The 12,692-nt window shown below is 46.7% G+C and overlaps 1 protein-coding gene across 3 annotated transcripts in view; it reads left to right on the forward strand.

Moving 5' to 3' along the window:
* LOC105480335 (LIM domain containing 1) overlaps positions 1-11,029 on the forward strand; it is a 128,927-nt gene extending 117,898 nt beyond the window's left edge. For all 3 annotated transcript variants that reach the window (XM_011739008.3, XM_011739007.2, XM_011739009.3), the window contains 4 exons: positions 2,209-2,339; positions 2,979-3,030; positions 3,860-3,928; positions 6,707-11,029. In XM_011739008.3, coding sequence (XP_011737310.1) covers positions 2,209-2,339; positions 2,979-3,030; positions 3,860-3,928; positions 6,707-6,844 — 390 coding nt within the window. In that variant the 3' untranslated portion in view covers positions 6,845-11,029. The remainder of the gene's footprint in view (positions 1-2,208; positions 2,340-2,978; positions 3,031-3,859; positions 3,929-6,706) is intronic.
* Positions 11,030-12,692: the final 1,663 nt, after the last annotated feature.

Raw genomic sequence — 12,692 nt, forward strand, 5'->3', positions numbered from 1 at the left:
ATTGACTGGGGTCTCTTACTTAACTTTGTTCAGCTGGTAGCACAGTTGAACTGGAACATCCAAGATGACCTCTCACCCTCCAGGCCCCTCTCCTCTAATCATTTAGTAGTCTAGTTCAGACTTCCTTACAACAAGAGATAGGAAGTAGAAGCTACCGGTCTTCTTAAGCCTTTGACTCAGAAATCTCAGAACATTGTTTCTTCTACTTTCTGTTAATTAAAGAAAGTCACAAAGCCAGTTCTGATTCAAGGGGAGGGGGAAATAGTCTCCATCTCTTGATGTGAGATCTCTACCATATGGGATAGTATGAAATTGAACCTTCAGTCTTTCGGGTCTTCTCTAGGACTTGAAAACTTTTACTGAATGTGTAGACAGAACCCCAGCTGTCTAACTCTTTGTGTAAATTGTCTCTCTGTATACCCTTTTGTTAATAGAGGGGTATATTCTGGGCTTGCAGGTTAGAACCAGGCATAGTCTCACATAAAAAAAGTATTACAGCTGGTCACAATGCAGCGAAATGGCATCTTTTTCCAGTCTTACTTTAGGCACAATGTGGATTAAATTAATTTAAGGATCTCTTTCTGCCAAGACAGCATTCATCTTGGGGAAGATTCATTCCAAGGTCCAAATTACCAAATGGGTTTTGGAAGCCCAGCCAGTTGTTCTTCCCGTTTTGCCTTACTGCAGATTGAGAGGGCCCTCAAAGGGTAGTGAAACCCAAGAGGGAATGAGGAAGCCTGAAAGCTGAGCATTCAGAGGACAGCTGGAATAGAACAACGCCCTCCTCTTGCCTTCCTGGCTGGAGCTTGTGCAATGTGGAGTTATCCGCCTGAGGCTTCCAGGGGAAGGAGCTGGAACACAGCATCTCTTTCCCCCCAGGTCTCACAGTGTACTGACAAGTCTTCCCTAAATCCAAAATCCTCTTCCTTCAGCCTGTTTGAAGGCTTTCTGTGTGGCTCTCACTGCTGGATGCTGATGACCGTTCTGTACATTCTTTGCAGATGCATGTTTTGGTGTGACCTTGCTCATGTTGATTCTGTAGTTCAGTTGTTTTTGCTAAGTTTCATGACACAGGTAATTGCAGAAATGAATCTCCTAGAAGTCAGTGAAGATGCTTTCAACTGCAAATTATAGAAAAAACCCAGACTCAATTCGAGCTAAACCAATGATCCTCCAACTTTAATATATATCAGAATCACCCTATTAAAATACCAACTGCCGGGCCTGACCCCCAGAGTTTCTGATTCAAGAAATCTGGGATGGGGTCCAAGAATGTGCATTGTTAACAAGTTTCCAGATGATGCTAATGCTGAAGGTCCAGGGGCCACACTTCGAGGACCACTGACTTCATAGGAATGATATTTTATCTCACCTAAAAAGAGGCTTGGAAGTATGCAGTTCCATGATGAGTTAATTCAGTTACTTATGGACCTCACCAAGGACGTTCTTTCCATCTCTTCTCTTTCCTGCTGTCCATGTCTTGGATCTGTCCTGGTTTCAGGCTGGCTCTGGCAGTTCCAGGTATCCCATCCAGATCCAGATTAAATGACACTGAGAGGAAGAAGTTTGTGGGGCTTTCCCTCTATTGCATTTAAAAACAACAACAGAAAAACTTATTACTCTTGGATTTGAGGTCATCAAGTTGAGTCAGAACTTCTAAATTATCAGGCTGCAGAGTCAAAGCTGCAAGAAGGGGCACCCAACAGGCAGAAGTGAAGGGGTTCCTTTTGAGCTCTGCCATTTCCACATGGAATTTCTTTTCATTTTTCCAAGTACTTGCTGCTTCCCAAATCTGGGAAGGATGGATCCTTCTGTGGCCCTGCTTTGCATCGTTTCCCACTTCTCTGTGGTGGATTTTGGCCCTGGGATTGGCCCATCCCTCCCTTAGCATCTCTTTCTATTAAAGAACTGTGCAAGAGTTTCCTGCTCTGGGTGAGGGTTGGAAAGGAGCCCTCTTTCCCTCCCAGCTCAGAGACCCTGTGAGAGGCTGCAGGAAAAAGATTCTTAGGTGGTCTCTTCTGTGTATTCATCTAAACAGATTTGCCTTTCCCACCCCATCACCTCTTGCACTTCTCCTAGGTGAAACTCGGGGGTAAGTGTACTCCGTGTGTGACTGCTCATGTAATCCTTAGGACTGATGTGTTTCTCTGCCCTTCCACCATTCCATCCTTCCCTATAATCCCCACTGAGTCTTGGCCTCTCCTCCAGATCCTGCAAGCCCTGGGGAAGTCCTACCACCCCGGCTGTTTCCGCTGTGTCGTCTGTAATGAGTGTTTGGATGGGGTGCCCTTCACCGTGGACTCGGAGAACAAGATCTACTGTGTCCGAGATTACCACAAGTAAGAAGGGACGGGAGCAGACAGGACCCATTCGTGTAGGCCAAGCTGATCTCAGCAGAGTGAGCGGTGGAAACCAACAGAACTGTGTTTGCCAGCTGCCCTTAGATCACAGTCCAGCAAAGGCTTAATGGTTTTGAGGGGTGCAGTAGGGATCTTGGGAGGTTGGTCAATGCCAGTGTTGACAGGAATGGGTTAAAGAATCATGTTTAGTGAGAAAAACAAAAACAGAGCACAAAAAACTAATAATCGTATTCCTGGCTAGGCCTCGGGAGGAATCCACCAAGCCCTGTGGCTTCAGCGTTACCTAACTTCACAAGGCCCCTATGCAGTGCTGGTTCCCACCAGTCTTGGTTTGCCTGGGCCTGTGCTAGGCACCATGAGGGGTGTAAACAAATAGGTTAGTGCTGTCCCCAGAAGAGTGAGAGGCAGCCAGTGTCCTCATTGCAGCTGGGGAACAGATACTAAGGCATATTCCACAAAGTGAGCCAGGTTCCAGACATTCTATGAGGGAGGAGAGCAAAGGGCAGGAGGCAGCATGGAGGAAGGCTCCATGTGGATTCCAAGTGCAAGTCTGACTCTGGGCTTTGCTCCCAGAAACAACACAGTGTGCATTTACTGCTGCTTTGTTTCTCCCCGCAGGGTGCTGGCCCCCAAGTGTGCAGCCTGTGGGCTTCCCATCCTTCCACCTGAGGTAAGATGCCTTTCCAGACATGCTCCCAGGGGCTTCTAAAACATGAATATCTCCCTGGGCTCATTTACAAGATCCATGTCCTGTCCTTACATCTTTTAAGGTATCCTTTTAAAAATCTCAACTCTGGCCTGGTGCAGTGGCTCACGCCTGTAATCCCACCACTTTAGGAGGCCTAGGCAGGCAGGAAAATTGCTTGAGGCCTAGAGTTTAAGAACAGCCTGGGCAACATAGCAAGACCTCATCTCTACAGAAAATTGTTGAAAATTAGCCAAGCGTGGTGGCATGTGCCTGTAGTCCTAGCTGCTTGAGCCTAAGAGTTTGAGACTGCAGTGAGCTATGATGGTGCTACTGCATTCCAGCGGGTGACAGAGCAAGACCTTGTCTCCAAAAAAAAAAAAAAAAAACTCACCTTTGAGAGAAGTCACGTCCTCACCCCTCCTTGTTGACTGGCTTCCCCGCCCCAGTACCCTTCTTGTGCTGGTTTGTCCCCAGGATCATGTCAAACTCCCTTACCTGATGACTAATTCTTAGATTAGCAGATGAGCAGGAAGACTTGTCTTTTATTCATTTTTTAAAATAAGTGTCCATGTAGGTCTTTCTTTCAGTGTTGACTCCAGCATTCCAGAAGGAAGGGCTCCTGTCCCTCCCACTTTCCCTCTCATCAGCTTAAATGTATTCTTTTTCCAACAAGTACTCCTGATTACTTCTCCTCCCAAGGCCACCTACTTGTTACCCCAACACCCTCTTCCCTCCCCACCCTGTGGTACATCAAACCCAACAGGCCCCTAACAGGTCTCTCGGGCGTGTTCTTGCTTTTCTTTGGTCCCAGGGCTCAGATGAGACCATCCGTGTCGTGTCCATGGACAGAGACTACCACGTGGAGTGTTACCACTGCGAGGTAGGCCCCTCCCCACCCGGCCCCCAGAGCCCATTGTAGACATCCAAGAGAAGAGCATCCTGCGTTGACTGGGGCAAGAGGCGGTCAACAAGATTCTGGCAAGGTTCAGCCCTCTAGAACTTCTGTAGGAAATGGAGTGAAGGCTAGTTCTTGGGGGAGGTAGGAGAAGATGGAAATGCTCGAGGTATAAAGCTCTTTCTTTTGCACATTCAGAACTATCAAGTCCTGCAACTGTCAGACCTACTATCCCTGAAGCTGCAGAGCTAGGAGGGTGGTGGAGAGCATGGGTTTCAGGTGCTGTCTGGGGGCCACATTGTCAGGCAGGTGTGCGATGTGGGGAAGGGACACCCTCCCCTCCAGCTTGTAGGCTGTTCTGTCTTCCAGAAGCCTGTTTCTCAGCCAAGCCCTGGAAATCAGGAAACCCCTCCTGGAAACAGGCATGTCAACTGGTGGTGTGAAGGCAGGTGGGGTCCACTTGCCCCTTCCTGCCCTGTGTCCCAGGATGAAGCAGCACTAGTACCTGATGACTGTTAGGAAAGCTAGGGATCGCCCCTCACCAGCCCCTGTGAAGGGTGACCATGAAATTTCAGCCACAATTAAGTGAATTCACCCATGGAAGGAGATTAGATTCATTTGGTGACCTTGTGAGTAGAGAACAGGGGTGTCCCTCATGTAGACTTGTCCCACTGCCAACACTGAAGAAATGGGTGGGAATCATTGCTGCGGGACCCCAGGTGCCCCAGGTCACTGCAGGAGAAAAAGGTGAGGACATTTGCTCAACAGGCCTCTCCACATTTTCTAGACCAGTGCTATCCAAAAGAAACATAAGGGGTCGGGCGCGATGGCTCACGCCTGCAATCCCAGCACTTTGGGAGGCCAAGGCTGGCAGATCACTTGAGGTCGGAGTTCAAGACCAGCCTGGCCAACATGGCAAAATCCCATCTCTACTAAAAATGCAAAAATTAGTGGGCATGGTGGCACACACCTGTAGTCCCAGCTACTCGGGAAGCTGAGACAGGAGAATTGCTTGAACCCGAGAGGTGGAGGTTGCAGTGACCTGAGATTGTGCTACTGTACTCCAGCCTGGGCAACAGAGTGAGACTCCATCTCAAAAAAAGAAAGAAATATGAGAGCAACAAATTAAAGTCATGGTATCATTTTAAGTTTTCTGGTAGCCACAATTAAAAAGTTAAAAGAAACAGGTGAGATTAATTATTTTATTCAGTTCAAAATATCCAGCCAGGCATGGGCCCGTGCCTGTAATCTTAGCACTTTGGAAGACCAAGACAGGGGGATCACTTGAGCCCAGGAGTTTGAGAACAGCATGGGCAACACAGTGAGACCCCGTCTCTACTAAAAATACAAAAATTAGCCAGGCATGCTGTGCCTATAGTCTCAGCTACTTAAGAAGCTAGGATCACGTCACCTCACTCTCCTCTGGGTGACGGAGCAAGACCCTGTCTTAAAAAAATAAAAAGTCAAGGACCAGGCACTGTGGCTCACGCCTGTAATCCCAGCACTTTGGGAGGCTGAGGTGAACGGATCACGAGGCCAGGAGATCAAGACGATCCTCGCTAACATGGTGAAACGCTGTCTCTACTAAAAATACAAAAAAATTAGCTGGGCATGGTGGTGGGCACCTGTAATCCCAGCTACTTGGGAGGCTGAAGTAGGAGAATGGCGTGAACTCAGGAGGCGGAGGTTGCAGTGGAGCTGAGATCACGCCACTGCACTCCAGCCTGGGTGACAGAGTGAGACTCCATCTCAAAAATAAATAAATAAAAATAAATAAATAAATAAATAAATAAATAAATAAAAATCTCACTGGGCGTGGTGGCTCACACCTGTAATCCCAACACTTTGGGAGGCCGAGGCAGGCAGATCAATTGAGGTCAGGAGTTCAAGATCAGCCTGGCCAACATGGTGAAACCCTGTCTCTACTAAAAATACAAAAATTAGCCAGATGTGGAGGTGTGTGCATAATCCCAGCTACTTGGGAGACTAAGGCAGGAGAATTGCTTGAACCTGGGAGGTGGATGTTGCAGTGAGCTGAGATCGCACCACTGCACTACAGCCTAGGAGACAGAGAGAGACTGTCTTAAAAAAGAAAAAAAAATCCAAATATTATCTTTTGAACATGTAATCAATATAAAAAAATTACCCATGAGATTTTTTTGTAACTCCACAATTTATTTCTTCTAAAAAAAATAGGATATGTGTGCAGGTTTGTTACATAGGTATGTATACGTTATTCGTGTGCCATGGTGGTTTGCTGCACCTATTGTCCCATCTTCTAAGTTCCCTCCCCTCAGCCCCCACCTCCCAACAGGCCCTGGTGTGTGTTATTCCCCTCCCTGTGTCCATGTGTTCTCATTGTTCAACTCCCACTTGTGAGTAAGAACATGTGGTGTTTAGTTTTCTGTTCCTGTGTTAGTTTGCTGAGGATGGTGGCTTCCAGCTTCATCCATGTCCCTGCAGAGGACATGATCTCATTCCTTTTTCCCATGAGATATTTTTACATCCTCTTTTTGTCCTAAGTCTTGGGAATCTGCGTTTACACTGACAGCACATTTTAAGTGGTTCACAGCAAGTGTTGTGTGGCTGTGTCTCCTGTGTTGGACAGGCCTCCACTGGGCAGGAGCTGTGTTTCTGCACCGGCATTTCCTGCCTATACAGAAAAACACAGCACCCTCTGCTGATTTTGGGGACTGTGACCTTCAGGTCAGTCTTGCAGTCTGTTTTGATTTGCTTCCCCTGGACATGTCTGCCTCCCCGCAGGACTGTGGTCTGGAGCTCAATGATGAAGATGGCCACCGCTGTTATCCGCTGGAGGACCACCTGTTCTGTCACTCCTGCCACGTGAAAAGGCTGGAGAAGAGACCCTCGTCCACAGCCCTTCATCAGCACCACTTCTAGCCAGAGCCACTTGCAGACATCACGGCAGGGGATGAGGAGCCGGGGTTGCTGCTGCTGCTTCCGGTGGGCCCTGGGGTGGAAGTGGGGTAGGGGAAGAGGAGGGGTGGAAGGGAGAGTTCCTGTGAGCATGTGTGGGGTGCCTTTCCTTTAACCAGGGAGGTGAACACTATCTGCCTGCTACGTGTATTTTCCAAGTGCTTTTCTCTGTTGCCACATTTTCCTCAGGTTACTCAGGAAAACGCTCCAGCATGTGCGTAGCATATGACCTGAGGTTGCATCATTGCAACAAAGGAATCCTCCTGTCCCCTCTGGGAACATTTCATGCTTCTGAAGGAGAGGTTCTTATTGAGCTTGTTTCACAATATCCCCATGAAGGGACAGCTCAGCTGCCAATACATTCACCCCTTTCTCTTCCTTCAGGAAAATACCTATACCCAAATGCCCCCTCCCCCCATACATATCATGGCATGATTTAAGTCTTCTTTTCACCCAAGAGCTTCAGTTCTTCTGCAGAATGGCTGCAAATTGAATTGCATTAAGGCAAGAAGGAAGCTCTAATATGTGCTTTGTATCCTAAGACGAATTTGCTTAGAAAACCAGAGGCAAGATTTGAAATAAGTGAGGCAGGGTTTCCTCCTTAGACACTGCCAGCATTCTCTGTGCCCCTGCAAATCTTTACTCTCCTAAAGGCAGCTGAGGCCCCGACAGAAATTTGCCCTATGTGAGTAAAACACGCTTTGGGAGAAGAACTTGGTGCAGGCACCAGGATTTTTTTTTTTTGCTCATGTCTTTGTGCTGTTTTTCTCTGGAGTTTTCAAGAGTCAGTGACTTGGAAGGCCACTTCTGCAAGGCAAGTCTCAGGAACCCATGCAGGTACATCACTTGCACCTGTTTTTAGCTTATTTAATGACGGGCTTTTGGGAAGAACTGCCTGCATACTGAGAGACAGCTTCTTATAAACAAGGAGAGTTTTTGTGTGTGCGAGATCTCTAAGCCAGCGTGGGAGGGAGTGCCTCAGGATAAGTTATTATATTCATTTTGTTGGTTTCTCCCCTACCCCGTTCTTGGCAGAGGCATTATGTTGGAAGAAACCAGTATAAGGTACACTGCTTTTGTCTGTTTTTTTAGTTGTTTCCCTTCACTTTCAGTCTTCCACACACAAAAAATACCTCACAGATAGAGCTTCACCAAATCACAGATTCAGGAGGAATTTGGCTTTCACACTGGACTCAGATGTCTTCTTCAGTGTGTTGGAAATCACTGGCTTCACACAGGCCCAACTCCAGCTGGTCAGGGCAGAGTGATCGTAACTAAAGGTCAGCGGAGAATAGATCAGATTCAGTGCTTTTACCTTACGCATTTCAGCATCCTGGCTCCCCAGGGTGGCAGGAGCTGAGGGAGGGCCACACACTGGGAAGATTTCAAGACCACTCTGTGCACTGAAGAGGTAAAACTTGTGCTGCAAGTCACATCGCTGAGGCGGGAGGTCAGTACCCCTTGGCATTTTGATTAGAAGAAGCTGCAAAAGAAAGGCAGCCCATTTTACCATTGCCAGCCAGGCTGGGGACGCAGGAGCCGGTGTGTGCACTCTGCCTCCTCACCTTGCACCCAGAGCAAGAGGACTGGGTGCTGGGCTGCTGAGGGTGGTCAGTGGAGCCCCTAGCACGTGTGAACTCAGGCTTTTCATTGGGCCTGGCTCTACTTCTAGGCCATGTTTTGACTCATTTGGTAACCATTGCCTGTAAAAAGCACAGAATTGGTGCCGTGGATTATCCCTTCCATGTTGATGAAATTCATTCTGTTGGAATCCTTTGGCCAGATGTCACTTCAGCCAGGGTGTGCATTGTCATTGGTTCTTTTTCACAGGCTGAGCCTCCTGAAAACCCATGAACGCTGGGGTTGGGGAAGTGAACCCTGAGGTGGGGACCCTCTCTTCCCATCAAGTCATCCAGCTCAGTGTGGGCACGGCAGGGGGGTGAATGAAGCCAGCCAATGTGTTAACCTGTCTCTGTCAACCTAAGAATGTTGGCCTTACTGACACACCTTTGCTCCATGTTCAAGACCAGAAGTAGCTGGGATTTGTTTGCAAATTGGGTAATTAGTTTAAAAATCTGTGATTACATTTTTAAATGAAATTTTTAAAGTGGCCTAGATTGAGGTGATTCAGATAGGTTTGCAAATATACCATTTTAGATTGTCGAGAAAGAACAATAAGGGAATTTCCAGATGTCCTAGAAATCCTAGCAACAGATTTCTCTGGTTGTCAGTTTCCCTGGAGAAGGTGCCAGGTAGGAATCTCCGATCAGTTGTTTTTCTCCCCACTTCAGGCCCTTGCACAAAAGCCATGAAGAGATGTTCATCTACCTGGTATTTTAAATATAAATTATTAGCCAAATAGAATTGTAATGGGGTTGTATTTATGGGTGCCTAGAAAGCAAACACAAGGACTTGGTAGGCCAGGAAGAAAAGGTTTTAAAATTTAGAATGAATAGCTCTCCCGGATTTTCTTTTTGACAATTCTTGGACTTTAGATAAAACAAGGAGGATTGTGGCCGGATTTCAGATCCTAAAGCCAGCCTTCATCTTAGGCCTTTGCCTCATCGTGCCTTTTAGGTTTTCTTACCCACTGTCTCCTGTTTTGTCTTTTTCTTCTTTTCCCCTACCCCTATCTTGGGACATTCAGAAACTGCCTGGGTGGTTTGAGAAGAGACAACCCAGTTTGACCTGCAATATAAGGATCCATTCGTAATCTCTCTCACTGATGTTATTTCCCCATCTGCCGTCTTGGTTCATCTCACCACAGAAGGGCATTTAGTCCTAACCAGCCATCGGCTGCATATGGCAGCAGGATGGCACTTCCCATTTCTCTGTGGTTAGTGCTCAAGTGAAAACCTCTTTCACCTGAGTCCTCTGAGCTTCTGCTGTTGAGTCCTGGGTGGCTGATGGAATGATTGAGGAGGTCTGGTCACCCTCAAGCGCCATCATCACCTTGTTTCTGTGGGCTTGTGTCACACAAAATGAAGAACAGAAATGTTAGGACTTAAGAGAATGTTTGGAATTCACACCCCTTTGCAAGTCCTTTCAAGGCTGCTGCTATGTGCTGTGTCCCATGCATGTGAAAGTTGAGCTGTGATGGCTGCTGGGACCCCTGCAAAGATCATGTGTGAGAATTGAGCACATCACCACAGATTATTACTGCTTGATGCACTTGTTAAAACTCTATCTGCCAGGAAACCAAATTTTTTTTTTTTTTTTTTTTTTTTGAGGCAGGACCTCACTCTGTTGCCCAGGCTGGAGTGCAGTGGTGCAATCTCAGCTCACTGCAGCCTCCACCTAGTGGGTTCAATTGATCCTCCCACCTCAGCCTCAGTAGCTGGGACCACAGGCGTGTACGACCACCCCTGGCTAATTTTTGTATTTTTAATAGAGATCAGTTTCACCGTGTTGCCCAGGATGGTCTGGAACCCCTGGGCTCAAGTGATCTGCCCACCTCCACCTCCCAAAGTGTTGGGATTACGGCCATTAGCCACTGTACCTGGCACAATTTTTTTTGTACCCTCCTTTATGCCAAGAATCAGTCCTAATTTCTTTACTATGTGAAGGAACTTTTAAAAGTAACAGAAAAGGCCAGGCACAGTGGCTCATGCCTGTAATCCCAGGCGCTGTGGCTCATGCCTGTAATCCCAGCACTTTGGGAGGCTGAGGTGGGTGGATCACTTAAGGTCAGGAGTTAGAGACCAGCCTGACCAACATGGTGAAACACTGTCTCTACTAAAAATACAAAATTAGCCAGGTATAGTGGCGCATGCCTGTAATCTCAGCTACTTGAGAGGCTGAGGCAGGAGAATTACTTGAACCTGGGAGGCAGAGGTCGCAGTGAGCCAAGATGGTGCCATTTCACTCCGACCTGGGCAACAGAGCGAAACTCTGTCTCAAAAAAGAAAAGAAAAGTAAAAGAAGAAAGAGTGAAATATATTAGCTATCTTTTATTCTGAGCCAAAACTTGACAGATGTGGGAAATCTCCATATAGTGTATGAAAATTTCATTGTACAGGGAAATTATTTTCCTCTGTGTCTTTCCTTTTACTATAAAGTGATTCAGAATTTTACTGTTACTATAAAATTATGCAAAGTATTGTGACAAAACTGCATCAATTTGTTGACTATTAAAGTGCTCCTTGAACATTATATTTCCCGGGTCTTTTCTCTGTGTAGAGTCAGCAAACAATGCTTTTTGCTACCTGGACTTTGTGTTCTTTTACAGCTCTGGATTCTTAAAAGTACCACATGGGTATCAAACCTGTGAAGGGTATGAGATTTTACCCTACTTGCAAGCTAACAAAGTGAGCACACCACATGGATTCATGGATCCTGGCAGAAGTTATGAGACTCATAGGTCAGAGACAAAGGACAGTGTATTATAGCAATAGCAGTGGCCAGATTATCAGCATTTGCACTGGTTCCCTAAGCCCCAGGCCTCATGAAGAGGGCCAGGTGAGACCTGCACACACAGTGGGCTGCATTACAAGAGGAACCCCCATGCTTAGGGAACCCTGGTATTTGATCATGGGCAGTAAGCCTGCCTGACTTTTGCTCCAGAGACAGACACTATCTCTGTCATCCAAGACTGTTCACTAGATAAACATCCTTGGAAATATAAGTCTGGAACCTGGCACTAGGTGCCTATTCTTACCAGATGTATAAAAATGTGAGAGACCTTGGAGAATCATATCCCAAGAATCAGCAGTTTCTTTTACTGGACCTTTAAGATTGAGACGTGTGACATGCAGTGACATGTAAGGTCACTTTGTCTCTTTTGTGAATGTTACCATTTTTTTTCTTCTGAGGTTATGACCAAAGAATCCTCAAGGTGAGTGATCCTTCAGTTTTGAGACAGCCACATGCAGGAACATGGGACTTGTAGAGTGATGGGGCCAAGTGTGTGGTTAGAATCCTTGGGGTGGGGAAAGAGTTTGTTCTAGACTCCAGTTTAGTCCTTGTGGCTACCAGGTCTGACGTGCCAAGGACACGGGAAAGCTGGGAGTGAGGATGCTGATGGTCATGGCACCTTACACCAGAATAAAACTTTCTTTTTTTTCTTTTTTTCTTTTTAAGTGATAAGAGAACGGCTAGTCTGATTTTACCAACATGGGCTGCTATTTGCTTAAGACTGATGGTGCAAGGGGTGAAGATGCAATCAGGGTAAAAGGTGGTCTGGGGTTGTGGTGTGCTGGCAAACCAGCCCTTCTGGGGCAAAAAATTTAAGAGCCCTGATATGGAGTATTTGCTGATATCTATAATGTAAATATTCCCACTGTGGCCACTTTCCAGTTACCAGCAAGGCATCCCAGCACTAGGGGTTGGGAGGAGATGGCATAGTCCTAAGAGTCAGCCTCGGGCATTGAGCCATGTGGGACTGGGCAGTGGGGTATCTGGTCTGGTTCTAAATGCTGTGATGAAGCAGTAGCAACTGTAATAGCTGATATTTCCTGTGTGCTCACCACATTCCAAGGACTGTATGTTCTTTATCATCCCTCATTTGATAGACAAGACAACTGAGACACAGAAGGGTGAAGTAAACAGAAAGTATGCAATAAGTACTCCATCCCAGACCATCTCGTCCAGAGGGCACTGTCTTGACCACTCTACTACTATGGTTGCTGTGAGGCAGTAACTTGTCCGTCAGTGTACTTCTTCATCAAAGCTACATAGTCAAAAAGCCACAGGAGGCTGTGAGGAGAAGCTCTCTGCTGCTCTGTTGAAGTCTGTATTGGTTTCCTATGGCCACTCTAACAAATTACCACAACCTCGGTGGCTTAAAAGAACCCAAATATATCTTTCTGTCATC

Source organism: Macaca nemestrina, chromosome 2 (genome assembly GCF_043159975.1).
Source record: "Macaca nemestrina isolate mMacNem1 chromosome 2, mMacNem.hap1, whole genome shotgun sequence".
Lineage (NCBI taxonomy): Eukaryota > Metazoa > Chordata > Mammalia > Primates > Cercopithecidae > Macaca > Macaca nemestrina.